General features: G+C 50.4%; 12 protein-coding genes across 12 annotated transcripts; 9 read left to right on the top strand and 3 right to left on the bottom strand.

The window, feature by feature from the left end:
* Window positions 1-134: 134 nt before the first annotated feature.
* On the top strand, window positions 135-1,404 carry ASPGLDRAFT_41831 (uncharacterized protein). Its single transcript, XM_022545493.1, has one exon. The coding sequence runs from the start codon at window positions 578-580 to the stop codon at window positions 1,082-1,084; it is 507 nt and encodes a 168-aa protein (XP_022404963.1). The 5' UTR covers window positions 135-577; the 3' UTR covers window positions 1,085-1,404.
* A 611-nt stretch (window positions 1,405-2,015) lies between these two features.
* Window positions 2,016-4,239, top strand: cprA (NADPH--hemoprotein reductase cprA). The gene is made up of 3 exons (XM_022549306.1): window positions 2,016-2,532; window positions 2,589-3,725; window positions 3,789-4,239. Exons 1-3 carry the CDS (start codon window positions 2,425-2,427, stop codon window positions 4,083-4,085), a joined length of 1,542 nt encoding a protein of 513 aa, XP_022404962.1. The 5' UTR covers window positions 2,016-2,424; the 3' UTR covers window positions 4,086-4,239.
* Window positions 4,240-4,742: 503 nt separating this feature from the next.
* ASPGLDRAFT_63216 (DDB1/RSE1 family protein) lies at window positions 4,743-8,410 on the top strand (the record flags this gene model as incomplete). The annotated part of the gene is made up of 5 exons (XM_022548630.1): window positions 4,743-4,837; window positions 4,912-5,579; window positions 5,645-7,554; window positions 7,604-8,050; window positions 8,108-8,410. The coding sequence occupies 5 exons, from the start codon at window positions 4,743-4,745 to the stop codon at window positions 8,408-8,410; spliced, it is 3,423 nt and encodes a 1,140-aa protein (XP_022404961.1).
* Window positions 8,411-8,665: 255 nt separating this feature from the next.
* ASPGLDRAFT_31451 (uncharacterized protein) lies at window positions 8,666-9,247 on the bottom strand (the record flags this gene model as incomplete). Its single annotated transcript, XM_022544052.1, has 1 exon — window positions 8,666-9,247. The coding sequence occupies one exon, from the start codon at window positions 9,245-9,247 to the stop codon at window positions 8,666-8,668; it is 582 nt and encodes a 193-aa protein (XP_022404960.1).
* A 367-nt stretch (window positions 9,248-9,614) lies between these two features.
* On the top strand, window positions 9,615-10,283 carry ASPGLDRAFT_63214 (CENP-S family protein; the record flags this gene model as incomplete). Its single annotated transcript, XM_022548629.1, has 4 exons — window positions 9,615-9,647; window positions 9,709-9,832; window positions 9,927-9,960; window positions 10,157-10,283. The coding sequence occupies 4 exons, from the start codon at window positions 9,615-9,617 to the stop codon at window positions 10,281-10,283; spliced, it is 318 nt and encodes a 105-aa protein (XP_022404959.1).
* A 630-nt stretch (window positions 10,284-10,913) lies between these two features.
* ASPGLDRAFT_41825 (uncharacterized protein) lies at window positions 10,914-11,461 on the top strand. The gene has a single exon (XM_022545492.1). It carries the CDS (start codon window positions 11,047-11,049, stop codon window positions 11,353-11,355), a length of 309 nt encoding a protein of 102 aa, XP_022404958.1. The 5' UTR covers window positions 10,914-11,046; the 3' UTR covers window positions 11,356-11,461.
* Window positions 11,462-11,501: 40 nt separating this feature from the next.
* On the top strand, window positions 11,502-12,478 carry ASPGLDRAFT_41823 (uncharacterized protein). The gene is made up of 2 exons (XM_022545491.1): window positions 11,502-12,227; window positions 12,275-12,478. The coding sequence occupies exons 1-2, from the start codon at window positions 11,675-11,677 to the stop codon at window positions 12,403-12,405; spliced, it is 684 nt and encodes a 227-aa protein (XP_022404957.1). The 5' UTR covers window positions 11,502-11,674; the 3' UTR covers window positions 12,406-12,478.
* Window positions 12,479-13,042: 564 nt separating this feature from the next.
* Window positions 13,043-13,864, top strand: ASPGLDRAFT_21840 (uncharacterized protein; the record flags this gene model as incomplete). The annotated part of the gene is made up of 2 exons (XM_022543134.1): window positions 13,043-13,485; window positions 13,543-13,864. 2 exons carry the CDS (start codon window positions 13,043-13,045, stop codon window positions 13,862-13,864), a joined length of 765 nt encoding a protein of 254 aa, XP_022404956.1.
* Window positions 13,865-14,916: 1,052 nt separating this feature from the next.
* Window positions 14,917-16,068, bottom strand: ASPGLDRAFT_31447 (putative extracellular protein; the record flags this gene model as incomplete). Its single annotated transcript, XM_022544051.1, has 1 exon — window positions 14,917-16,068. The coding sequence occupies one exon, from the start codon at window positions 16,066-16,068 to the stop codon at window positions 14,917-14,919; it is 1,152 nt and encodes a 383-aa protein (XP_022404955.1).
* A 1,644-nt stretch (window positions 16,069-17,712) lies between these two features.
* ASPGLDRAFT_116409 (UV-endonuclease UVE-1) lies at window positions 17,713-19,483 on the top strand (the record flags this gene model as incomplete). Its single annotated transcript, XM_022539768.1, has 2 exons — window positions 17,713-17,856; window positions 17,906-19,483. 2 exons carry the CDS (start codon window positions 17,713-17,715, stop codon window positions 19,481-19,483), a joined length of 1,722 nt encoding a protein of 573 aa, XP_022404954.1.
* A 1,417-nt stretch (window positions 19,484-20,900) lies between these two features.
* ASPGLDRAFT_63209 (phosphatidate phosphatase App1 family protein) lies at window positions 20,901-23,300 on the top strand (the record flags this gene model as incomplete). Its single annotated transcript, XM_022548628.1, has 1 exon — window positions 20,901-23,300. One exon carries the CDS (start codon window positions 20,901-20,903, stop codon window positions 23,298-23,300), a length of 2,400 nt encoding a protein of 799 aa, XP_022404953.1.
* Window positions 23,301-25,285: 1,985 nt separating this feature from the next.
* ASPGLDRAFT_78857 (T6SS phospholipase effector Tle1-like catalytic domain-containing protein) lies at window positions 25,286-27,184 on the bottom strand. Its single transcript, XM_022549990.1, has 3 exons — window positions 26,959-27,184; window positions 25,984-26,904; window positions 25,286-25,928 (listed from the first exon to the last, which is right to left on the bottom strand). The coding sequence occupies exons 1-3, from the start codon at window positions 27,131-27,133 to the stop codon at window positions 25,582-25,584; spliced, it is 1,443 nt and encodes a 480-aa protein (XP_022404952.1). The 5' UTR covers window positions 27,134-27,184; the 3' UTR covers window positions 25,286-25,581.
* Between the last annotated feature and the right edge of the window lie 298 nt (window positions 27,185-27,482).

Genomic DNA, 27,482 nt, shown 5'->3' with positions numbered 1-27,482 from the left:
CGGAAGAGAGGCGGAGAAGAAGTCGAAGCACGGGGATCATCCAGTTCAGGAGAGGTCAGGGAGAGGCATTTTGTATGGATATTGAGGATTATATCTATAAAGTAGAGGTATCTTGACTTCTTTTGGTTATGTCTTGGTATTTCTTTGATTGTCAAGTAGTGTGATCCATTCATCTACGGAGTACTCTGTAGCTACCAGGGGTATCAAACCTCCTATCTACGGAGTAGACACAATGAAAGCAATCATACAACACTTCAGGGACATATAAAGCTCGAAACGAAGTATATAATAAGCCCAGATATATCCTCCGTTTTCCAGAAACATGTGGGGTGCGCTTTTAATCACCCCAACTTTGTTCAACGCTCACGTGCTGCAGATACATATGTGCAAGTATTCTAGAGTATGGGGTCTACCACCTCTGCTATGGATTTCGACAAGATCAATTATGCTATTGGACGGATTTTCAAACAGTATGAATACTTTGGCGAGTGCATAGTGAGTACTCCGTACAGGGGCACTGCACCCAAGCACCACAATATCCGTTAAGCTAGCAACCGTACAACGTGATTGCTCCAATATGAACACGCTAGAACACGCACCAATTGCTATCCATACAAACCACGGCATCTTGTATCCCCAGACTATCTCTGCGGTGATCCTCGGCAGTGTTTACATTTGGACCGAGCTGTACTCCGTATGGAGTACTCCGTACGACCTGGTACATGCAGTCGAGTCTTGGATATTCCAGTTCGAGTGCGTGACATGGACAGAGACTCGAAGCACCTTTTATATCCTTCTCGTCGACGAAACATGGAATTCATGGCCGCTCTTGTGCGGAATCTGTCCGTCCTCTTCCGTCCACGAGATTCCCACTATGCCTCCGAAACGACCGAAATGGCCATTAGACTCGATCATATGCAGGAATGCCTTGCGCTCTGTCCTGTACTCTGCCGTCATTGCCCAATTGTCCGGCTGTATTGAAACCCCGTCTGCCTGTCATTCGGAATATCACCTCCGACCGCTCAGCATAGATACATTCATGACGGCTCAACGTGATCGATCTCCGGAGTTGGTTGTGGGGTAAAATCGAGCAGAACTCCGGAAGGCTGAAAGAACACCTCTTTACGGAGCATCTTGCCTCTTTTCTCGTCCCCCGGCTCTCCGTACACAGCGTGGGCGAAAGGCGGAACTCGGCTAGACATAGTTCGGCAGCTTGTTCGGGAGATTCCCCTCATGATTTGACCGACAAAGATGGAAGCGCCTCATTGCCACCCCCAGACTTGGACGGTCTTGTCCAGCTGGGGAAGACCTTGTGCCAGATTTCCAGTCGACCAAGCGCCGAAATCTCCTTCCGAGTCGACTGTTTTCTCGGGCTGATGCTCGGGTTGACTGTGGTCGCCCCCAATCCCCCACCAGAAGGAGGATGTGGTTATATATAAGCGAGCGTACACCGTAAAATTCCTTCTGTAGAGGACATTCTGTACTTTATTTTCTCTTTCCATATTGTCTGTTTCCCGTTGTATAAGTGCAACTTCCCGAGCAAACATATAGATCCCGTGACCGCCCTGAATAGACACGCACTGTGGGATAATGCAACATCCCTCATAATAGTGCCGGTTCCCTTCCGCTATCACACCACGTCTATCAAATTGCTGTCCTTTTCTTCGCTTTCTTTCCTTTTTCTTCAGCTTCCCTTTTTTTTTTTTTTTTCTTTTCTCTCACTGTGCCATCCCCTTTAGTGAGTGCCAATTGCTGCATTCGAGGGGCCTTTCATCTGGATATCTGGGAGGTTTTGTCCTCTCTGGTCTCTTCTCTCGCTTTCTCTTATCCTTTTTCCCTGCCCGGCTTGTCTTCAGCTTCCCGTTCGGCATTATTAGCGCCAGGGGAGTTCATTCCCTGGTTGGATTGCTCGCCTGGTTCGATTCGGACCAATTGCCACTATGGCACAACTCGATATTCTCGATGTGGCCGTCCTGGTGGTGCTTTTGGTAGGTAGCGTTGCCTACTTCACCAAAGGTTCCTACTGGGCGGTCCCTAAGACCTCTACTGCGACTCCGGCCGCGAACGGAGTCGCAAAGCCTGGCAAAACCAGGAACATTGTGGAAAAGATGGACGAGACTGGCAAGAACTGTGTTATTTTCTATGGATCGCAGACCGGAACCGCCGAGGACTATGCGTCTCGGTTGGCTAAGGAAGGATCGCAACGCTTTGGCCTGAAGACCATGGTTGCTGATTTCGAGGATTACGATTACGACCACCTGGACACTTTCGGCGAGGATAAGATTGCGTTCTTCGTGGTTGCGACTTATGGTGAGGGTGAGCCCACAGACAACGCGGCCGACTTCTACCAGTTTGCCACTTCCGACGACGTGGCTTTCGAGAGCGGTGCCGCCGCGGATGACAAGCCTCTGTCTTCGATGAAGTATGTCGCCTTTGGTCTCGGAAACAACACCTATGAGCACTACAACGCTATGGTCCGTCACATCGATACTGCCCTCACGAAGCTGGGTGCGAAGCGCGTTGGTGCTGCCGGTGAAGGTGACGATGGCGCGGGTACTATGGAAGAAGACTTTTTGGCCTGGAAGGAGCCCATGTGGGCTGCTCTATCGGAATCTATGACTTTGGAAGAACGTGACGCTGTCTACGAACCGGTATTCTCTGTTTCGGAGGATGACTCGACCAGCCCTGATGATGAGAATGTCTACCTCGGTGAACCGACTCAAAGCCATCTGGAAGGTCAGCCCAAGGGCCCGTTCTCTCCGCACAACCCGTTCATTGCTCCCATTGTCGAATCTCGTGAATTGTTCAACGTCAAGGACCGGAACTGTCTGCACATGGAAATCAGCATCGCTGGAAGTGGCCTCAACTACCAGACTGGTGATCACATCGCAGTGTGGCCGACCAACGCCGGAATTGAAGTCGATCGGTTCCTCCAGGTCTTCGGCGTCGAGGACAAGCGTGGCACGGTTATCAACGTCAAGGGTCTCGATGTTACCGCTAAGGTCCCCATTCCGACTCCCACCACCTATGATGCCGCCGTTCGTTACTACTTGGAAATCTGCGCTCCCGTGTCCCGTCAGTTCATTGCGACTCTGGCTGCTTTCGCTCCCGATGAGGAGACCAAGGCAGAGATCGTGCGCCTGGGTAGCGACAAGGATTACTTCCACGAAAAGATCACTGACAAGTGCTACAACATCGCCCAGGCCTTGCAGAGCCTCACCTCCAAGCCGTTTACTGCCGTCCCGTTCTCGCTGGTCATCGAAGGTATCAACAAGCTCCAGCCTCGCTACTATTCCATTTCGTCTTCGTCTGTGGTGCAGAAGGATAAGATCAGTATCACTGCTGTCGTCGAATCCACTCAACTGCCTGGTGCTTCCCACATTGTCAAGGGCGTCACTACGAACTATCTCCTGGCCCTGAAGCAGAAGCAGAACGGTGACCCCTCGCCTGATCCTCATGGTTTGACCTACGACATCACCGGCCCTCGCAACAAGTACGATGGAATCCACGTGCCTGTCCATGTCCGTCACTCGAACTTCAAGCTTCCCTCGGACCCTTCGAAGCCGATTATCATGGTTGGTCCCGGTACCGGTGTCGCTCCTTTCCGTGGTTTCATCCAAGAACGTGCTGCTTTGGCTGCGAAGGGCCAGAAGGTTGGCACTACGCTTTTGTTCTTTGGTTGCCGCAAGAGTGATGAAGATTTCTTGTATAATGATGAGTTCAAGGTTCGTTTTCCTTATTCATGTCTCCGATTCATTGATGACACTTGGCTAACATTCTCCCCATAGACCTACCAAGACCAGCTTAGTGACTCCCTGAAGATCGTCACGGCGTTTTCGCGTGAAGGTTCCCAGAAGGTGTATGTCCAGCACCGGTTGCGCGAACAAGCCACTCTCGTCAGCGATCTCCTCAAGCAGAAGGCCAACTTCTATGTCTGTGGAGATGCAGCTAACATGGCCCGGGAAGTCAACCTCGTCCTTGGCCAGATCATTGCCGAACACCGTGGCTTTGGACCTGAACGGGGTGAGGAAATGGTCAAGCACATGCGCAGCAGCGGTAGCTACCAGGAAGACGTCTGGTCATGATATTTCCTTGCATTGACTCCGTTTGTTCGAGTTCCTTTTTATTTTTTGTTTTTTATTTTTCTCTGATACATATATGTCTTTTTACATTATTGTTTTTCTTTCGGGACTCTTTTCCCATCTGGACGATATCGCATATATTCCCCCGCCTGATTCTGTGCCATACATTTTCTTTTCTCATTCGGCGCGGACTATGTATGCCTCATTTCTCACGAGTTGTGACGAAGACTTGGTTATTTCTATGAATTTTTTGGACGCGTCATGAGCAGGATAGACAGTGATAGTACAGGAAGATTGTATTCAAAAGCATTCAACAAGCATTCATTAGCACCCATATCGTGCTTTGGTAGACTACTCCGGAGTACTCGTAGCATAGATCGGTCATTGCGGAGTTAAGCCCAGCTTCGTCATGCAAACTTGCTCGGAGCTCCCGCAGAGAACTTCGACTCTCCCCACGGCATAATCTCATCCTCTATTCCATCGGATCCTGATGGGAGCAAACAACCACTGAAGATATGCTGATTTTCTTTTTTACTTCACATTGAGCTTTTCACCTCCTGTCTCTATTCGATTGAGCGGCGCTCGTGACGACTCCCCGCAGTGGTTCTCCACCACCGGCACCTGGATTGATAGCAACAACCGCCAGTCAACGTCGAGAGAATGGCCTATGTCGTGCCAATCCACCGAGCCAGCAGCATCCGGCATGCGCTCAAGCTGCAGTTTCTGAGACCGGAGGAGGAATCCTTGGTTGTTGCGTTGGTCTTGCCCCTCTCGTCCTTGGAAAGAGTCACCTCGACCGGCTTTGCTAACCATACGCATGCTGGAATAGGAAAGCGAATCGACTGGAATTCTACTCGTTGACTCCTGATGGGCTGGTTCTCACTGCTTCGCGGGCCCTTTATGCCCGGGTGACGATGCTTGCTCGACTCCCGGCCCCGGCCAATTTCCCTACCGATCACCTCTTCGTCGGAACCGATCAATACAGTTATTTTACATTATCGTGGGATATCGAGAAGAACCAGGTTCGCACGGAGCGAAATTTCGTCGATATTTCCGATCCCTCAGCCCGGGAATCCCAAACAGGCAACCGATGCCTTATCGACCCAAGCGGACGGTTTATGACGCTAGAGATCCACGAGGGTGTAATTGTGGTCGTTCCTATCGTGCAACTGCCGACAAGGAAGAAGGGGAGGAGTATAACGGTGGATTCTGGTCCCAATGCGCCGCGAATCGGGGAGTTGGGGGAACCGGTGCTTTCGAGGATAGAGGAGTTGTTTGTTCGCTCTTCGGCCTTCCTGCATGTGCAGTCGGATAAGCCGCGTATGGCACTGCTGTACGAAGATAACCAGAAGAAGGTTAGGTTGAAGGTTCGGGAGCTTCATTATACAACAGGCACGGCTAGTACGCCTACCGAAGCAGTGTTTAAGGAGCCGGAGCCTTTTTTGCAGGAATTGGATCTGGGTGCCTCTCATTTGATACCTGTTCCAGCTCCACTAGGTTCGTGCTTTTGCATTGTCATATCTACAGGGAGATTACCTTGGTGCGGCTGCTAACAGACACAGGCGGTCTGTTGATACTAGGGGAGACATCGATCAACTATGTCGACGTCGATAATAATGAGAGCTTCTCTCGATCTCTTGATGACGCGACTATCTTCGTCGCGTGGGAACAAGTGGATAGTCGACGATGGCTGCTAGCGGATGATTACGGAAGACTATTCATCCTGACGCTTGTGCTGGATTCGAACAACCAAATTGGCAGCTTGAAGCTGGATCATCTGGGCAACACATCCCGGGCTTCTGTCTTTGTCTATCTTGGTGGAGGTATTCTTTTCGTTGGGTCTCACCAAGGAGACTCTCAGGTGATTCGGCTTGAAAAAGACTCGCTCGAAGTCATTCAAACTTTGTCGAACATCGCTCCTATCTTGGACTTTACAATAATGGATCTTGGAAACCGGACAAGTGAAAGTCAAACGCATGAGTTCTCGTCGGGACAAGCTCGTATCATCTCTGGTTCAGGTGCCTTTGACGATGGGACTCTGCGAAGTGTGCGTAGCGGTGTGGGCATGGAAGACTTGGGTTTATTGGGTGATATGGATCATATCACGGATCTATGGGGCTTACAATCGGGGAATACAGCTGGTGACATTCTTGACACGCTGCTCGTTACGTTTGTCGACGAAACACGAGTTTTCCGCTTCGGTCCTGATGGCGAGGTTGAGGAATTAGATGACTTCCTTGGTTTAAGCCTTTCAGAAAACACGATTCTTGCTGCCAACCTACCAGGAGGACGGATATTGCAGGTTACTGAACGGAAAGTCCTGATTGCAGAGATCGAAAGCGGAATGGTGACTTTCGAGTGGATGCCACCAAACGAGCAGATTATCACAGCTGCCTCATCTAACGATGACACTGCAGTCCTTGTGACGGGTGGTCGAGCGTTGATAGTCTTTAATGTCAGAAATGATGCTCGGGTCATTGCCCAGAAAGAGTACAGCGCAGACACTCAAATCTCTGGTGTCACAGTTCCCTCTTCGCCCACGGGAGTTTGTATTGCGGCTTTCCCTCAGTTAGCGCAGGTTTCAGTTCTCCAATTGAAGGATCTACAAGAGTTGCAGACAAAGTCACTTGGTCCTGCTGGTGAAGCTTTCCCTCGGTCAGTTCTTGTCACCGATGTCCACCAGGCAGGTGTTCCTACGCTGTTTATCTCGATGGCCGATGGCACTGTCGTCACTTTCTCATTCAACGTTCAAGATTTCTCTTTGACGGGTATGAACAAGTTGATTCTTGGATCTGAGCAGCCTATCTTCAAGAAGATCCCTCGAGGACACGGGTTGTACAACGTGTTTGCAACGTGCGAAAACCCAAGTTTGATCTATGGCTCTGAGGGCCGAATAATCTACTCCGCCGTCAACTCTGGGGGCGCTTCGCGTGTCTGCCATTTCCATTCCGAAGCGTATCCCGAAGCGATCGCGGTTGCGACTGCTCATGACCTGAAAATTGCCCTAGTAGACAAAGAGAGGACGACCCAAATCCAGACACTCCCGATCGGAGCTACTGTCCGCCGTGTTGCCTACTCATCTCACGAAAAGGCATTCGGTATCGGTACCATCGAACGAAAACTGGTCCAAGGGGCGGAGATTGTTAAGAGCCAATTTGTGCTTGCTGATGAAATCCTCTTCCGTCGGTTGGACGCCGTTGACCTTAAAGAAGAGGAGTTGGTGGAGAGCGTGATTCGCGCTGAATTCGCTGCTGGCAAGGACGAGACTGGGAAAGATGTGGTCAAGGATCGGTTCGTTGTCGGCACGGCTTATTTGGATGACGAGGAAGATGAATCCATTCGAGGACGGATATTGGTGTTTGAGGTTGATAATGGTCGGAAGTTGACGCAGGTTGCTGAGCTTCCTGTCAAGGGTGCTTGTCGGGCTTTGGCTATGATGGGGGAGAAGATTGTTGCGGCGCTTGTTAAGACGGTGAGTATCTATCCTTGCCAACTTGAATTGATTGCTGACTCGTATCCAGGTCGTCGTCTACAAAGTGGTAAACAACAACTTCGGATCAATGAAGCTTGAAAAACTCGCCAGCTACAGGACCTCAACGGCACCCGTGGACGTGACGGTAACAGGAGACATTGTTGCAGTGTCTGACCTGATGAAGAGTGTCTCCATTGTACAATACAAGGAAGGCCAGAACGGCCTCCCCGGCTCCATGACTGAAGTATCCCGACATTTCCAGACCGTTTGGGGTACAGGCGTTGCCTGCATCGCGGAGGATACTTTCCTCGAAAGCGATGCTGAGGGCAATTTGGTCGTCCTCCGTCGTAATGTCAATGGCGTGACGGATGATGACAAGCGCCGACTTGAGGTGACCAGCGAGATCTCGCTGGGCGAAATGGTCAACCGGATTCGACCGGTGAATATCCAGCAGCTGGCTAGTGTGACTGTGACTCCACGGGCTTTCTTGGGAACGGTATGTCCTTCCCTTTGCCTTTATTTTATGTCTGTCTTGCTAACGAATTATGAATAGGTCGAAGGCTCAATCTACCTCTTCGCCGTGATCAACCCCGAACATCAAGACTTCCTTATGCGCCTTCAAGTCATAATCGCCTCCTTCGTCGACTCCCTCGGTGCCCTGCCATTCAACAAGTTCCGCGGATTCCGGAGCATGGTTAGGGAAGCTGATGAGCCGTTCCGGTTTGTGGATGGGGAGCTGATTGAGCGGTTCTTGGACTGTGATGCGCACGTGCAGAAGGAGATTGTGTCGAGGGTGGGTGGGATGGATGTTGATGGGGTTAAGGCGATGATTGAGGCGTTAAGAAGATTGCATTAGTTTGATTAATGATTACGATTGCGTATGAAGATATTGGGATAATTCGACGTTCATTAATGTTTGATTAAGTTCTATCAGTAGTACAGTACATGCGCCCACCATTAGATTCCGCGTACGTCGCACAGAAGAGTACAAGTCCGATGACTCGTACATTGAAGAAAAGCAAAGATGCGGTGATTAAAACATAGACGGATGATCAAAAAGTCTACACGCGTCGCAGCCAGGAGGACGGATGGACGACGAATGAAGAAAAAATTACTCCTTCTTCTCACCCTGACCCTCGTCCTCACTCCAATCCAACATCTCCAACAACTGCTCCTCACTCAGATTATGACTGGGCTGCTTCTTCTGCCTCCTGCGCACATTCTTCCCCCACTCAGGTACCCCACTCTCCTTCGCAAACCGAACCGCCTCCCCTTCCTCATCATCATCAACCTCATCATCCGTATTCTCCACCTCCCCCAACACCTTCCCACCCTCCTCAGCAGCAGCAGCAGCAGCAGGCTTCCCACTCCGCAAACTATTCGCAGAAACCTTCGCCTTCTTCCCCTCACTATACCCCGTCGCCTCAGCCTGCTTCTTCTCCTTTTCCTCGCGATTCTTGCGCTCGCGGTCACTCGACCAGCGGAAGAACCGCTCGATGTACGGCCGGATGATGATGTAGAAGACCACAGAGCCGATGACTTTTGTCCAGCGCGTGGAGGAGACTTGCGCGAAGGAGTTGTAGAAGTTTGTGGTGAAGCGGGTGAAGCCGGCTTGGGCGACGCCGAAGACTTGGCTGAAGAAGTCGTTTATGGCGTCGTGGACGAGGTCGTTGAAATCGGGTTCGGCGGCCATTTTGGTTGCTTTCCCGGATGTGTGATTTGATTTAGATGGAAGGAGGGGATTAAGGTATTAGGATCCTGGTATTGGATCTGGTAGAGTAGAAAAAACAGTGAATCGTCAATTCATGTAAAAGTAGTGAACAGGTTGGTGTAAAAAAGGAAATATTTCGTTGCAACTTTCGCTTCAATCTGTCTGCTTGCCTTTTCGGGTTAGCGCTGTCCAGCGCGGATAAACCGGCATATCCATTCTCCGCTTAGCTGACAGGAGCCAATCACATGCGGTCTGAGAACGCGTCTCGCGTCCAGGAAGGGAAAGATATCGTTGTCGTTTCTTATACTCGTTCCTGTGCAGTTTTAAAGGATCAAGGGCTGTTACTACAATGGAGCAAGACGAGAGAATTGGCTTGGAAGAGGTATGTCACTGTCTTAGTTGCCCCTTGTATCAATAGCTCTGTTGCTGATATTCTAGCACAGCGCCTCAAATCCGCTCTATGGCTCTCGATTGGGAAAATCGTGGATGAAGAGACTATCAAGTTGGGCGCGAATGCTACGCCTCAGTTTATCGGGGCTTTGACGGAGATGGTTTGGGCTCAGATTGGTGTGTATACCTTGCCCAGGTGTATACCACGGTGCTTGTGCACTGTATTGTTTCTATGCTCTAAACCGGAGACTAATGACAACGCAATGAGCAGAAACGTCCAGTCAAGACCTTGAATCGTTTGCCAAGTGAGTACCACCCTTCTACGTCTCCGAGTACTCGGGGCTAGCGCAAGCATGTCATTCAAGCAACCATGGCCGTACACGCCACTCTGTTTCCTTTTCTTGTTGAGAAAAGTGCCAATACTTGCACAGCATCATCCTATGAAACAATCTCGACGTCAAAATAAGCGCGCAGTAACTGACATCGGATTTTCCGTTCTAGGCATGCCGGACGCTCGACTGTCAACGTCTCCGATGTGCTGCTGCTTGCTCGTCGCAATGAGGGATTGGAATCTATCTTGCGCGCTTTTATTGACAAGCAGCGCGAGGATAACGAGAATGATGCTTGATCAGATGTTGTATCGCGTTGTTCTATCTCAGGTGACCGTGGCTACTGCGACTGGACAGTAGCAGTGTTGGCGGCGATAGACTTCCAGTCAGGATGATTGGTTATACACATCAGTGATATCCCCAGTCTGTCTAATTGGCTCCATTGTGAATTCTATGTACTAACAATTGCCAGTACAAAGTGTATCTTGTCTTCATACACGCTCATTCGCCGCAACTTATGACGCCACTTCTCCGCAGAATACAACCCGTATCTCCGGAACCGCGCAGCACCCCGGAATAAGACACTTGGCCGAGATGAATAACCTGCATTCTCGTCTGACATGGCGAAATCCTCACTCCGATCCTTGGAATCTCGTTGGCAAAGCGAAAGCAGCGGTACATTTCTTGATTTAGCCAATCAGAAACGCATGGTCCGATCGACCAAGATCCCGTCATGTCTGGTTGATAGCTGTCGAATCAAGCTTCCATGGTCGATTGTTCAACGTCCCGGTGGCTTTTGGCCAATGATTGTTGCGCGTGCTACGGAGGCTGGTTTGCGTGGTGCATGGTGTGATTCTACTATGGCTTTGTGTTTGGAGCAGTCGATTTGAGTTCTATCTAATGACGGAAATACTGTTTTTTAACGTCATTGCAACATCTTCTGTTCATAATTTAGCGTTCCACTTATTTAGTATCTATAAAACCCAGAGACGAATACCTAAGGTAGTCCCAGTCTACTGTTCTTGTATCAAACGCTTGACTTGGCCAATATAATCAATCGCAATGATCGGGAGAAGTAAATCAAGCCTAAACCTAAACGACTCAACCCAAACCCAAGTCGAAAGACCTACAAGAAACCTCCAGAGAATGCGAAACAGCATCACAACGGATAGCATTGACACACTACGGACAACGCTGAAAGCTGCGCCGCTGATGAAGTCGGTACGGTTTCATGGACCCGGGGATATCCGGGTCGACGAGATTGATGAGCCGTTTTGTAGAGCGGGAGAGGTTAAGATTCGGCCTGCTTTTGTTGGGATTTGTGGGAGTGGTATGTCTTCCTCTGGAAGGTTTGATGAGCAAATGTGCTGACGACGCAGATCTGCACGAGTATATGAGTGGGCCGATTTTGATTCCGAAAGAACCGCATAATATCACAAAGACGAAATTTCCCGTGACGATGGGGCATGAGTTCGCGGGTATCGTAGAGGATGTGGGAGACGGCGTGACGAATGTCTCTCCAGGACAAAGGGTGGTTGTGCGGCCGACGATTTATGACGGGTGCTGTAGCTCGTGTAAGTTGGGAATTGAGTACTGCTGTGAGAATATCGGGTTTATCGGGCTATCTGGTGAGCAGCTCTTGCTCTTTTCCTGACGGGACAAAGGCTAATGAATAGGCTATGGCGGCGGAATGGCCAAATACATGACCGCACCCAGTAACCACTTCTACCCCATCCCCGACAAAGTCTCTCTCGAAGCCGCGGCCCTGATCGAACCACTGGCAGTATCCTGGCACGCCGTCAACGTGTCTCCTTTCAAACCCAACCATAACGTGCTGATCGTTGGCGGCGGTCCAATTGGGATCGGCATCGTGCAGGTCCTCAAATTGCAAGGCGCGAAAAACGTCATAGTTTCCGAGATGATGGAGAGTCGTAAGAGATTCGCGCTGGAGTACGGTGCAACGCATGTCCTGGACCCGTTACAGGTTGACGTGGCCGAGAAAGTACGGAAGATTACGAACGGTATCGGTGCGGACGTGGTATATGACACGGCTGGTGTGGAGATTGCGCTGAATAGTGCTATCCGTGCTTGTCGAACGCATGGGAGTATTGTCAACATTGCGGTTTGGAAGAAACGGCCTGCGATTCATGTGAATGATCTGATGTACCATGAGATCAAGTATGAGGGTGCGACGTTGTATGATGAGGAGTCATTCCGGGATGTTATCAGGGCGTTGAGCTATGGTAAGCCCCTGTAGGCAGTTCAAAGACACGCATTCTAACAGTGTCAGGTCAATTGCAACCGGAGAAAATGATCACCGGGAAGATAAGGCTGGACGAAGTGGTGGACAAAGGATTCAAGGCCTTGGCAGGAGAAGAACGAGAGAAGCATTGCAAGATCCTGGTGGACGTGCAGAGTTAGCTGCATACAAGTACTTACGCTATGTACTTGTAGGAGGAGAATAAAGAGGAGACGATCACATGATAATCACGAGGCAGTGATGTGGCTAAGCAAACATACCTGATTGGGAATGGCTGTGTGCAAGTCATAGTGGTGACTACCCCGGCCAATAATAAACTAGCTCCACCTTAATCCCAGCAAGCCTTGGTCACGCTCTACATATCCACCAATCGCAACCCACAGCCAGGCTCAAAAAATGCCAAGTGACATCACTTGGTTGTGGCTCGTGGTTCCAAACCGTCCATGGTTTCCCGATTGAGCAAAACACCGGCCCTTTTTGGCCATGGATCGTCCCGAAAAGGCCTGTGGGTGGGCCGTTGTGTAACCGGGGAACCCACAGTCTCTCTCCCCCCCTGGGACCCTGCCAATGCCAATCTTGTTGCCTCGTCAGAGACTTGAATTTTCGCTGCCTTCTTACAAGTATTCTTCATCTTCTACTCTATACAACACTTCATAACTTATTCCTTACTTATTCCTGACTTATCCTCTCAAGTATCTTGTGTGGATATCTCATATACAAAATAACTATTCTTTATTGATCCCTCCCTAAATTGTTTATTTACGATCCCAGCCACCAGGCACCAGGAACCCACCGAGAATGGGATTTGGAGGCTTTGTGCTTCGCTTTTTCAACCTCACCATTCGAGTACTGCAGCTACTCGATGGCGCCGTCATTCTAGGGATCTTTTCCTACTTCCTCGCCATCCAAACCAAGCATAATGTCGAAATTCCACAGTGGATGCGGGCCGTGGAAGGTCTTAGCGGCGCGGCCACACTATATGGATTACTGGGTTGCATTTTCACCTGCTGCTTAGGAGGCGTTGCCTTCTTCGCGTATCTTGCGATGCTGCTTGATGTGCTCTTCGTTGGAGCCATGATTGCCATCACCGTGTTGACCCGTGATGGTCCCCAGAGTTGTCAGGGACAGGTCGATACACCGCTGGGATCGGGGGATAGCAATGATGATTCCCCGGCTGAGTTGAGCTTCGGTATGGCCTGTCAACTGCAAAAGGTTGTTTTTGCAGTGGCAATTATTGGAATGTAGGTTTTCACCTGCCCCTACATCTGTGACTACTTTGCTAATGCCAACTGCAATAGTGTCTTCTTCCTCATCTCCATCGGCTTGCAGGCTCTCTATCGTCACAATCACAAGCGCGAGAAGCGGTTCGGTCCTTCCCCTCACAACAACTACACCTACGGCACCCGTCGCGGCCGTGGTTTCTTCTGGCGCCGCAATAAGCACAACCCGGACAGCACCGCCAACCCCGACGATGCTCTCCCCGGCCACCCTACACCTCAGGATGTCGAACTTGGTGCCAACCCTGAGAAGTCGAACGGTAGTGGATTCTTCTCGCGCAACAAGAACAGCAATGCTGGTGCCAACGGATACGGCAACTCGGCGTATACGGGTAACTATTAAACCGTCTGGGCCCGAACGGTTTAGCCCGATGAGAAAAAGAATTTAATGATAATTTCGAAATCGATGTTTATGATTTCGCTTGCTATTTCCTTTGTTGATCTGCCGGATAATAACCGGCTCGGTTTGGAGTCTACACAGTGCTCCCGTTCCGTCCCTTGGCTATGGCGACGGGAGTCTAATGATTGATGAACTGAGATACCATTCTGTCGTTGATTTTACAGTGATTTGTTTGGTTGTGTATACTATCTAGCTAGCTTAATGTATGCATGGACGTATTACATGCATACATCTCCACGTTGCTTGCATTCCGACTTCTGACATGTCAGTACCTGCACCTGGGATTGGGATCTTGTAAGCTTAGTCGAGCGGATTGTAAAGGGGTCTCGGAATGAGTCTTATTCGCTATGCTATGTTGATAGGTATTCAAGCGTGCGTAGATGTCTTGTGAAGCTGGCAAGGGACATTACCCCTTGCTAATTACTGCGCAACGCCGTACGACTGCATACCAGAGCCCGACCAGGGCTAGGCGAGTGATCGTTATCTCGATGGACCTGCTTATACCATATGATTACAGGCCAAACGCACTCAGTCTTACACTTCACACGTAGGAAACTACGAAGGGCATAAGATAGATGGAAGAGTGGGGGCGTTTACTGCAAGAGTTCAAAAAAAAAAAAAAAAAAAAAAAAAATATTAATTTCTGAAGTAAACTACGAGAGGAAGTGAAAACCATAAAATCCGTTTGTTCAAGTCAAATCATTACACAATGTGATACAAAGACACCATTAAGACATCCAAGTCCAAGAAGACAAAGACATCGATAATGCAGAGATCAAAGATCGAAAAATTCTAAAATACAAAAAGAAAGCCATAACCAAGCCCGACATCTCCAAATCCCAATCCCAATCCAAAGACACTAAAGAGCATCATCCGTTTGTTTACCAAAACACAAAGAATCACCTCGCTCCGGACAAGAGAACCGTGATCATGATCAAGGTAGCAAGTAAAATCAGACAGGTCTGGTGCAAGAAACATGTAAGAGTAGAAGAGGCTTAAGCCCAGGTGATCTTGTCATCACGGCAGATAGTGCCCGCAGCGACAGAACCCATGGCGATCGGGGAACCGTCGGCGGTGAAAAGAGAGAAGTTCTTGCCGTCAGGAGAGCAGGCGATGCCACCAGGAGGACCCCAGGCGTTGTGAGGCTTACCACCATGGCCGTGGCCCTGACCGTGTCCGTGGCCGTGAGCAGCTTGACCCTGAGGAGCAGGAGCGCCAGTGGGAGGACCGAAGCGGGGCTCAGAAGCAGTGGTACCAAAGGCCACGGGATGCTTGTTCTCAATGCCGCCTTCGCGCTGGTAGTCGAGGATAGAGCTGGACATGGGAGCGTTGGCGTTGTCGGGCGCGTTGCTATTGTGGCTGGACGACGATTCGGTGGAGTTGGAGCTGGAGGTAGTGCTGCTGCCGGAGTCGGAAGCGAGGAAGTCGGCGTCGCCATCGCACTTGTAACCCTTGCCCTCGACGGAGCCCTCAACGGAGGGGCCGGGCTTGGGGAAGTTGACGTCCTTGCCTTCGACGGTCTCGCACTTGCCAGGGCCGTTGACGTTGGCAATGAAGATGGGAGGCAAGCTGTCGAAGCTCTGGGCGTCGGTGGTGCGAGTGGTAGCGTTGTTGGCGTCGATGTCGTCGTTATCAGCGTTGCTGACCATCTCGCGGCTCTGGCTGCCGCCCTTGCTGCCAATGTTGACCTGAGCACAGTTCATGTACATTTCACGGTTGCCGACCTTGTTGAACCAGCTCCAGGCAAGTAAAGCCTCACCAGAGGGAACGTCAGATGGGACAGTGAACTTGTACTCCTTGTCGATGGGGCAGCCACCCAGAATGGAGTGGATAACCTGGAAGGTCTTGCCCTGGTCGTACGACAACGAGATCTGGCAAGAACCGCCCTTGTGAGTGGCACTACCAGCGAGCTTCAGAGGGTAGCTACCGCCAGGGTTGTAGTTGGCAGTCGCGTTGAACGGGTCATCCGCGTAGCCCTTGCACGGAAAGTCAGAGCCATCAGTCGACAGCGGGTTGGTGTACGAGTAGTCCTTCTTGCCGTTGTTGTCCTTGTTGAGGGGACTGCGGATAGGGAAGGGTTCGCTCATCTGCATGTGAGCTGAAACAGACGAGGCCAGGAGGCCCGCCGCAAGGAGGAAGTTCTTCATAATGAAGAATCTTTCAAGGGTAGTTTGTTTTGAAAGAAAGTTGGGTTGGTCGATGCCTTCCAGGGCAGTTAAGAAGATCGCTGAAAGGTGAAAAGGAAAGAAAAGAAGAGAACGATGGGTTCTATGGGTTGGAAAAAGAGAAGGAAAGAATACTGAGAGAGCAGGTTAGTGAGGGGATATTTATACCTTTGTGGGTGGTTAGGGCATAGAGCAGAATGACAGTGAATGTAGATGCATGAGACAGCAGTGAATGATCACAATGCTTAATGTGAGACTCCATGGCCTTTCATATGATTCACAAAGAGAAAAATACCTCACTTACAGTGAATTGTTTAAAAGCCAATTGAAGTGAATGACCTCTTCTCCGTAGGAAGATGCTGGATAGATACAGAGTTCGAAAAACCAAAGGAACGGCAGGCAGGGAAGACAGCCTATGGTTGAGACTTCGGCTCTCTACGGAATAAACAGGATCACCTTAAGTATTTACACCCCAATGGCGAATTCCTTGCCATGTTTCTGGCACGGGTTGGTTGCTGATATGGAATGGCAGATACCAAAACAAGCAGTCCCTTTTGGAATGCGACCAGCCAAGCATAATAAACCGAGCGCTTCTATTTCCATTTCCCCCTGCCATACCGTCGACGTCAGCCTCTGAAGCGCCTATTTATCGTTTATACGTACCTCAGGGCTAATTGCAGCGCTTATTCGCAGCATTGAAGAATCCCATCCCGGTTACTCCCACAGATGACGAGCAGCTCGTCGTCATCCGGCGCAGATTAAGTTATCGTCGGTGCATATTCGATCAGCAGGGCATTGCAGAATCTGTCAGCAACGGAGATCATTTTCTGTTGTGCTAGCTGGGGATCCTGGGCTCTACGGATGGTGGCATACTTTATAGTGGTGGACGGGTGAGGTTGCTCTGGGGCTGAGCAGCGTTCTCCCCACATTGCGGTTGGCGGCGCCCTATAATGGGTTCAAATTTGGTTAAAGATTAGTTATAGACCTCCCCGGAAGTCCCGGTAAAGAGTCCCTAAAATTGGGCTTTAAAAATCCACGTGCTTTCGCGTCTTCCGCGTTTTTCTGCGTCGTTTCTCCAACTTCGGCTTTTCAACCACTGGGATGCCGCCGGCAGTACCTGCTAGACCTGTGCTCCCAACCGTCCTACTCTCTCATACTTCTCTACTCCATGCAACTATTTCTAACCATAATCTCCGCTGAATGTTTTGTCCTTCCTCTCACTGCCAGAGGTCCGCTCGTTCGCTTGCTCTGTCCTGTCCGCATACCACCGTCCGTTGTCATGACGCCCGGGCATTTTCCGTCACGTCCACTTCCCAGTCTGGCTTTCGCCACGCTCCTTCGTCATGGCGGATGACGCGCCCCGTTACCGTGGCGAGTTCCAGGAAAAGCTTGTCTGTTGTGCCTGCGCCATGGCCAGATCTCGTCTCTCACACTCTTGTTCGTCGTACGCGCCTTGATAGACTGCATTCCGCTGCCCGACTATCGAAGCTCGCAGGATCGGCAATCCCAAATCCATACTCATCCGTTAGACTATTCTCGTCCGGGGCAGCGTGTGGCGCGATGAAGGCTGAAGATCCGAATGCTAGTGCTGGTATCATGGGCGCTGAAGACGCGGTCCCACCCGGCATGCCGGCGCAGGATGGCTCGTTAGACCCGGAGTCCGAGGAGGATGTGCCTCTCGAGCCGGAGGAGCTGCAGGATGCTTTGACTCGACCTCCGCCGGTCAACAGTAGCTATCTACCCCTTCCTTGGAATGGACGCTTAGGATATGTGAGTTTTTCTAATTGCTCATATTTGCTCATGTTCTCATAAGCAATAGGCTTGTTTGAATACGTATCTACGGTACTCCAATCCTTCGGTATTCTGCTCACGAACATGCCGTATCGCTTCGATCCTCGAAAACCGCCATCCGCTGCAAGACCCCTTGCAACCGCCTCATCCAACCAAGAACCGCCCTGACCGGGAAAAGCCTCCAGATGTCGCTCGTGGCCAGACCTACGTGGAGTCCATAGGTGTCGCCAATGCTCGCGATCTCACCAAGATACTCGAGTGGAACGATAAATATGGCATCAAGTTCATGCGCCTGAGCAGTGAAATGTTTCCTTTCGCCAGTCATAAGGAATATGGGTACAAACTGGAACCATTTGCTGCAGACGTCATGGCCAAAGTAGGTCGACTCGTAGCCGACCTGGGCCACCGCGTCACGGTCCATCCTGGTCAATTCACCCAGCTGGGCTCTCCGAGAAAGGAGGTTACAGAGAATTCATTTCGCGATTTGGAATATCATTCCGAAATGCTACAGCTTTTGAAGTTGCCGCCACAGCAGGATCGTGATGCAGTCATGATCCTCCATATGGGCGGTGTATTTGGTGACAAGGAGGCGACTTTGGACCGGTTTCGAGTAAGCTACGCCAATTTGTCGCAGGACATCAAGAATCGACTGGTTCTCGAGAATGATGACGTGAGCTGGTCGGTCCATGATCTGCTCCCTATATGTGAAGAGCTCAACATCCCGCTTGTCCTGGATTACCACCATCACAATATTATCTTCGACTCGGGCCAGCTTCGTGAAGGTACGCTGGATATCATGGGTCTCTATGATCGCATCAAGGCGACTTGGACGCGCAAGAACATCACGCAAAAGATGCATTACTCGGAGCCCACTCCAGGTGCAATTACAGGTCGCCAACGACGGAAGCACAGTCCTCGTGTTGCTACTCTTCCCCCTTGTGATCCGACAATGGACTTGATGATCGAAGCCAAGGATAAGGAGCAGGCCGTTTTCGAATTGATGAGGACATTCAAACTGCCAGGTCATGATCTGGTCAACAATATCATCCCGTACATCCGGACAGACGAGAACAAACAGTTCAAGCCGCCTCAAAGGTCTCCTAAGAAGAATGGATTTGTTAACCTGGAAGCTTTGGTTCCTCCAGAGCGAATCTTTCCTGAAGAAGAAGTAGGCATGGGTGGCCCTGAGCGAAGAGTATATTGGCCTCCTGGGATGGAAGAGTGGCTTCGACCAAAGAAGGTTATTCGAACCAAGGCAGCCCAGACTGGGACCAAGAGAAAGAACAACAAGAAAGCGGCCGAGACTACGACACATGAAGACGGTGAGGCCGAAAATGGTGCGGCTGAGACTGCTGCGCCTGAGGCTGGTGCGCCGGAAACGCCAATCCGCAAGACCACGGCACGGGTCAAGCGTACGGCTAGTGCGAAGAAAACAACTACGACCAGGAAGCGCAAGGCTTCGGAGACGCCTGTTTCGACGCCACCGGAGTCGAACGACGAGGCTGCGGAACCAGTTGAATCACCCGCACCTACTGCGTCACGAAGAGACCGTCGAAGTGGACGGGCAAAGAAGGTCAACTATGCGGAGGAAAGTGAGGCAGGTTGATCGTGGTGACATTGGACCTTGTCTGTGCAGAGCATCGGTTTGTCACTCAACAGACTTGCCTCTTCTGAGGATGGCATAGGACCTGCCAACGTGCAAGTCCACTATAAGACCATCGCTTGCTGAGAAGCTAACATTCAGTCCAGCTCTCAGGATTCTTCAGTTCCCCGGATGCGAGTGATATTGCGTTCGGCCGTTGAGTCTAGGATAGATTCCTATCTCATTCAAATATCATTTCGAACCGTGATCTCCGATCCGGGGCCATCCTGTTATTTACTCGCAGCTAGCTGCAGCTTATATAGAGCATCTCTCATAAATATGCACAGGATTTCTTAATTCAAATTCTCATCTCGTAGTGAAACATCAACTAGCATTATCTTCGTCTCTTGTACACAAACCGGTGCTGCGCCACAGTAAAGCCACGTTCGATTAGGGATACTGTGGCTGTGTCTGACGTCTTGATGCACCTAGAGACCATTGTAAGGATTGGAGGCAATTTCAGATTGAGCATAAGCAAGCATACAGCAAGATACTTTCCTTTGGCTTTTTCAATGTCGAAAAATATAGGGTTGTATGGTGTGAAGTCTAGCCGCATACGGAGCACAGCCTTATATATTCTCCGCAACGGGCTAGACCACACCCACTCCACTGACAGGAATATTCGCTTCCTCGCTTCACTTTTGATCTAACAGACACGTCGCCAATTCATTCGATTTTATAGAGTATTCTGTGTTCTCTGAAATCGCGGTAAGTATTTGACATTCTACTGGTATCATCTACACATCAACTCCATGTTCGCCGCATCCGGTTCACAAAGCTGAGATGCAATTCATGCTGCCTTGTCGCAGATTGCCACTTAACTACACATAAGGAACTGACAATCCTGAACTTATAGAAACGGATTATCCTAGCAAAAAGCACGCTAGGCAAGAACCCACCCAAGTTGGCTCCTAAAGTTTCTTCCCGCAATCGACCTCCCGCTCTTTCCCCACGACCTACCTACGTCAGACGACTTCCTCCCCATCGATCTCTACCTACGACTTTTCGTTCTTCAGCACGAGACCGAGATAGAGATCCCTCGCATCCAGGGAAATTTCTACGCTTCTTCCGTGCCCTCTTCGGGCCGCACACGAGCCGCCGTGTCCATTCGCGCCTTTGGGGATTCCGCTACGAGACGCTCCCCGCTCTCCGCCATCGGGTACAAACACGGTTATATCGGGGAATTGTCCAGCAGCTAGCGCGGCTTGAGCAAATACGGAGATTAGGGAAAAGGGGAATCCTTTCGTTTCTTGTTGGGAGTAGGAGTAGGAGACGGTTGAGGGGTGTACGTGGCCCGGCCGCAGCAGCAGCACACTTATCACTCCCGAAACAGACGAAAGCGCGCAGGCCGCCGAATGAAACTGGGATTGTGAAGGAAGAAATGTCGGGATTTTCGTCGTCATGGGGGCTTGGGGATGCTGGACGGGAGCGTGGTGGACGCCGCCAGAAGGTCTACGGATATCTCAAGGCTGCGAATGAGTTGCGCCAGTCGTATACGTCACAGCTGGCTACATCTATTAACAATGTTCGGGAATACGGTGATGAGTTTCATGATACCCCTGGTGCATTTCCGGATGTTGAGATTGCGCGGTCTGGACACGAGGAGATGGTTATATTCCCCAGCTATGCGAGGAAGCTCTCTGGGAACAAGGCGGCGGATGCTCGTCGACGGAAGAGCTCTAGGAGTTCTACTGATACGATCGATGCATACCGCGGGGAAGAGGATGAATTCGAGCAGTCGGATCTGCTTGACTGGGAGGAGTACGAGATCGAGAATGCGGTTGTTGCTGTTGATGTGCGAGGATGGTTATATTCGCCTCATCGCGGGCCGATGACGCGGAAGAATCGCTTGATGGTTGCATTGGCGCGGAGGCTGAGTGGTGTCCCTGCTCCAGGAAATCCCTCGACGGATAATGGCGATGGGAGCGACAAGATCACTTCTCAGGGAGAAGATGAAATAGTCAACAAGGAAATGCAGTCCATGATCAGCAAAGCAGAGTCGGAAGCCGATCCAGCTTGGAAGAGCGGCGCGCGAAATGGCAGTGAAAGCGAATGCCCAGGGCGCCCTCCACTACGGACAACGACCACCTCAGCCACGGGACCTGCGCAAATGACCAAAGACGAGCTGTCTGTCGCCAACGCGCACCTCATGGAACGATTGCGACCTTTTCTGGCGAATCCAATGATGGATATGCCCGTGACTGTTTTCTTTTTTAACGACGAGCAGAGTCAGTCGAGGAGTGTCATTACGGATGCGTCGGGCCATTTTATCCTTCGTGCTGCATTACCGTTCGTCCCAACGCATATCCGTGTTTTGGCATCTGAGAATCTGTCTGCTGCCAAGGAGATCAAAGTCATCGAACCAAGCGGAGTTAGTCTGATCAGTGACATCGACGACACAGTGAAGCATTCTGCCATTGCTAATGGAGCGAAAGAGATGTTCCGGAATACTTTTGTTCGGGAACTGTCAGATTTGACCGTGCGCGGTGTCGACGAGTGGTATACTCAGCTGGCCAAGTTGGGTGTCGAGATTCACTATGTCTCTAATGCTCCGTGGCAGCTTTATCCTCTGCTGGAACGGTTTTTCAAGTTGGTTGGGCTGCCGCCCGGCTCGATTCATCTGAAGCAATACAGTGGTATGCTCCAAGGTATTTTTGAGCCTACAGCAGAGAGGAAACGGGCGTCATTGGAACGTATTTTGAAAGACTTTCCCAATCGAAAATTCATCTTGGTCGGCGACAGTGGCGAGGCGGATCTTGAGGTTTATACCGAAATTGTTTTGGCGAATCCAGGGAGGATTCTGGGAATCTTCATACGGGACGTCACCACGAGTGATCACGCGTTATTCTTTGAAAAATCCGTTGATTACTTGGAGAAGGGCCCTTCTCGAAGCCGGAGCACTGGCCAGCTCGTTCGAGATCAAGATTCTGATGCTGCGAACCGGCCTTCGCTGCCGCCGCGTCGGCCCACTGGGCAGTCTGCAGTTTCTATCAACGATGCTAGAAGCATTGACAATGGCGATCTTATTGATCTCCGGGAGGAAGGAGAAGAGGGCGAGGTATCCCAGAAACCGGGAGCAGCCCGTCCACCTACTAAGCCTTCGAAGCCGCAAACCTTGCGTACAGCATCGACCACCTCGGATGTGACCGATTCTTGGACTCAAGAAGCATCTCGACGTAAACCTGTACCTCCAGTTCCACCACGTCGTTCCGCTCCGTCCGTGGCAGACAATGCTTCGAGACATGCATCCAACCAAGACCTAGCACGGACTCAATCGTCTGATGTTGCAGTACGTTCCAAACCACCAGCACCTCCACCCCCGCCTCCGCGTAGGACGAACACTGGTACCTCAACTCCATCATCCGTCAACAGCAGCAAGAGCTCGACACCGACACCGCCGGCACCCCAGAGACAACAGCAGTCATATCCCGTAGCGGCAGCTTCTGCAGCATACCAATACGCGTCGGATCGAATCTGGCTACCGTCACCCTCGAATGTCTTGCGGTCTGCGGCAACTCCTATAGCGAGCCGGACAAGCAGCAGCAGCGTCAACGAGCAGGAGGGTTATGGCTCGTCTGGTCCCTCTGCACCTCTGCCAAATAAGCGCGAGGAGCTCTGGCGCCGGCGCTGGGAGCGGGCAAGTGAAATTTTGCAGCAGAAGGGAGTTGTACTCGGTAGCTGGCGGGTTGGGAATGACGTGCAAGACGTATGTATCTGGCTGGTTAAGGATGCGATGAAGGAAATGCGGGATGGTAATGCAAAGGGTGGATTAAAGCCTTGACACTAGGAGCTTGTTTTATCTGTTTATATTTGACACTGGATCCAATCAGTTTCTGGCTATTTGATCGGTGAAGGACAAGCTATCGTGACTGACCTATTTCATGCATCCTTTCTCTTCATGTCTCTCGTGTATGTTTGTACGTACATACGGAGTGCGCTGTAAATAATAGCTAAAAGCACCTGCATCTGTTCTGCTGAGGCGCCCTGTACATATGTATATCCAACATGTCCTCTCTTTCTCTTCATAATTCGAAAAGACGATTTGTAATAGGTGCATACGGATAGCACGGAAGAGTCTTTACCACTTCAACTTCCGATGCCATATTCTGCACAGATGACATGTACATACGTGCATTTGCAGCATAGCTCGTATATGCTAGGCGTAAGTACTGAGCATAATAGTCAGGGAAAATCGCGAGTCATCAAGAATGTATGGAAGGTCCGGTCGTGGCTGATAGCTATTCCGTAGGATATCAGGATGCGTTCTCAGTTACCGGATATGAAAATGCATTTCTATAATTACTGCATGACAGTACTATATTGGTTACTGGCAGTGTTAATTGGCAATATTAGCGCCAGAATGTGACTTTGAAAGACCAAGTGCCCGAATTTCGAGTACTTCGCACCGTTTATCTCGTCTTGCTACGCTTCCATTTCTGTGCTCCACCAAATGCAGATATTTTTTTTGCAGAGATTGACGGAGTGAGGATATCCCCCCCCTGTTTTTCTTGCTCAAGTGGACTTGGTGGATATGTATGGGTCGATACTGGGCGACTATTGTGTGTTCACTTCTTACGGGGTGAATTACCTATGTGATGGATGTGGTGGATTTGGCGTGATTCATGCGTAACTGTAGGGACTCCGAAAGATTTGAGTTCTCTGCCGTGCTTATTCTGGAGGATCTGGAGTAGATGTGCGTATTTTTGGCCCATGAATGTAGAGACTGCGTACTCCGTCCCGATGCGTATTGATGTTTGATAAGACAGCTTTCTTACTCGACGAGAACGTCCTTGGCGATAAGATGTTAGCAAATCGACATCATCTTCTTATTCAGATAAGGTAGATCAAATTAGTATCTGGCCGAAGCTCCGTCAGTTCCGTCAGCTCCGTCAGCTCCGATCAAAAATAGATCTGTGCTTTCGTGGCTTGCCATGTTGACTTGGCAAAAATATTGCGGATCGGGGAATGAAATAAGGAGACAGTGATTGGCCCCTAGCTGGCCAGGAGTTGTGCACAGCCAATAACGTGTGCGGTGCTGCAACCCTCATGCATGCTGCTATAAGTGATATCCTAAATAGGCAAGGGACGTGTCAGTGTCCATGATGCGATCTGGTCAAGAGTTCAGTCCTGACAATGACTCGCATGAACTGTTGCCGAATTGGACATAAGCCGTGCGGGGTGTAGAGGAGACACTGGTCGATCTAGATTTAGTGCTGACTGCCGTATACATGGTGCTGCATGTAGGCGCATGGTAACGGTGAGGCTGTACTCCGTAGAGGTAGTACGTGTGTCTTGCTCGCGATTTGTAATGCATCTATATGCATTCTATACCAAGCACTCCGTATCACGGATCAAGATATGGATTCGTTTGGTGCGTGACACTTTGTAATGTGCGCTGCGGGACTTATCCCGAGTTCAGCTCGGATCCTTTGTGCATGCAGTTCAGCTACGCCAGGTTATGCACTACACGGTGTCCAGGAACATCACTGATATCCATGGTCAATCATTGGCCAAACAAAGTACTCGGCTTATGGCACCAGTTGGTAGTTGCAGAAGTGGGTCGGCGGCTCGGCCCTGCGCGACTGCGTTCTGTGTTTCTGTATGGCCGTTCGTTGCAGATTGTGATATTTCAAATTCAGCTCGTTAAGAAGAAAAGGATTGATTACTGTGGATCTTGCGTGGTTTGTTTCTGTTGCTCTACTCTGTAGATCGGAGGTCGTTCCAGTGAATTTGAGGCAGCTAATGATTGGGTGCCTGAGTGCCCGAAAATTCCGTGATCGACAACCTAATTCGGACTACTCTGGACAACTCACTCTGTTTCTCTTCTTGCAATATTCACATTTGGAACTAGCTTTTCTCCGCATATAGTCGTACTATTGACATGGACTAATGTATTGCCTTTGTTTACGAACCCACCCCGCTGCTCCATCCACATTTCCTAACGAATACGATACGGCCATTCTGCTCCGCAGGATTATAATGCATGCACCCTGCATCAGCTGGGTCTCTACCAGAAAGCGCCATCGCAGGCACCTGCTATCTCACACCCACATCGCCCCAGCTTAGCCCAATGCCTTTGCAGGCTCCAATCCACTGTGAGCAGTGCCATTGTCCTTCTCCGATCCATCCTTTGAATTTTTCGACAAAATTGACGCTTGACTGGCCGCAGTGTTTCGCAATTTCTTCCACGTATAGGCGAGGTTGGCGACATTGGGAAGGTTGGGATTGTCTCCGCCTCGCGGGGGAATCGACTCTTTGTCCAGGATGCCGGCCTTGATCATCTCTTTCACGCTAGGGTGGATTACGGCGTCGTGAGGCAGATCTCGGGGAGCGCCCATGTTTGGCGGAAGCCGGCGGGGGATCCATTTGCCATTCTGCAGTTCCAGACGTGTGAAAATTGGAAGGAACTCTTTGATTTTCGTTAGCTGCCGGCCAAGTGAAACGGAGAGGCGGGGAAAGCTTACCAAGAATCCACCAGCAAAGGACCATCAAGAAGAATGTGCCGTGTCCGAAACTGAGCGTGTCGTGGGGCTGGTTTGTCTTCTTTCGTAGCAGGAAAGCATTGGTTCCGGGAGCCTCTTTTCCAGGAAAGGCATTTTCAGCTTTCGACACGTCATCAACATTTAGCGTCTGAAAAGATAGCTTGCTGTCTGAACCATCGAGACTGAGGACCTCTTGGATCATCCAGTTCAATGGCGTGTCTGACAGTAGATGCTTCTGACCCCGTTCGAGTCCGTAGCCACCTCCGATATCACTGTGGTTACCGGCAAACCAGACCTCTTTGAGATCCACGGGAGGACCATCCTGGTCGAGAATGAACAGAGCAGGCTTGAACTTGAGTCGTCTCTCGTGAATAGACACCGCATGCCGGATGTATCGAGCTGCGGGGCTCGCCATGACCTTGTAGGACGTGCGGTAGAGCGGAATTTCGAATTGACCAACACTGTTGACACAGTCAAACAGGCCCAGGAAATGAATTGCCACATCTGGACGGCAGAAGGTCGTCTTGAATTTCTCCATATACGCAATGAGCTGCTGGTCCTTTTCCGTGGGGGGATCATTTCCTTTAGCTTGTTGGTAATTGCTAAAGGTATCCCAAGCGAATTGGACCATCTCATCCATTCCCTGGGATAAGAGACCTATGTTATGGATCATCTCCGCAAGAAACCGTGCCGTGTATGCACCACGCGAGAAACCGAAGATGTAGATATGATCTCCGGGTCGATAGAAGCGCATAACAAAGCGATACCCATCCAGGACATGGCTTCGGAATGACGAGCCCACCATGCAATCGACTGTGGTGAGGATGGCGGATTTGATCTTGGGAATGAGATTCAAGCGCGTCGAGCTGGACCCTTGGCCTTTGACATAGGTACCAATTCCAGCTGCGCAGTTGATTAGCAACCAAAGCCATTCTCATCGCTTCAAGAAGGACGTACGCTGGTAATAATGGTATTGGCCCGGTGTGTGCCTCTCGAGCATTTGATAGATTTTCACAATATTGGTGTCCGATTCATTGCCATGGAACTGGTTACCAGTACCATCAAAGCAAAGTACAATCCGGCGCGGGCCAGATTCCTCTCCGGGCCTTCCTTCATCTGTTGCGTGAGGCATTTTGAAAAAGAGAAAAGCAGTGCTTGCAAAGCAACAAAATTTGGCAACTTTGGAGACCAAGGATTTGACGGGGGAAAAAAGAAGGTTCTCCTCTAGTATATATGGAAACTTTCGCCCAATTTTCCTGTCACGCCCGAGGCTGGCATGTCTTCGACCACGGACTTGCAGGTACCTATTTGCAAAGTGACTTGCTCAATTCGATCTGTATTTTATTTCTTTTCTCGGTCTTTGTGTATTTCAGCTGTACGTGTATTCCTTTCGGCACAGCGGATCAGGATTGATACACCTATGCAAAGCGGCCCACCTTTGCTGTATCACAGAATCAGCTCAAATGCACACGACTGGAATG

Source organism: Aspergillus glaucus (genome assembly GCF_001890805.1).
Source record: "Aspergillus glaucus CBS 516.65 unplaced genomic scaffold ASPGLscaffold_2, whole genome shotgun sequence".
NCBI classification, from domain to species: domain Eukaryota; kingdom Fungi; phylum Ascomycota; class Eurotiomycetes; order Eurotiales; family Aspergillaceae; genus Aspergillus; species Aspergillus glaucus.
Note: the sequence above shows the minus strand (reverse complement) of the source record. Positions and strands in the feature narration are given on the sequence as shown.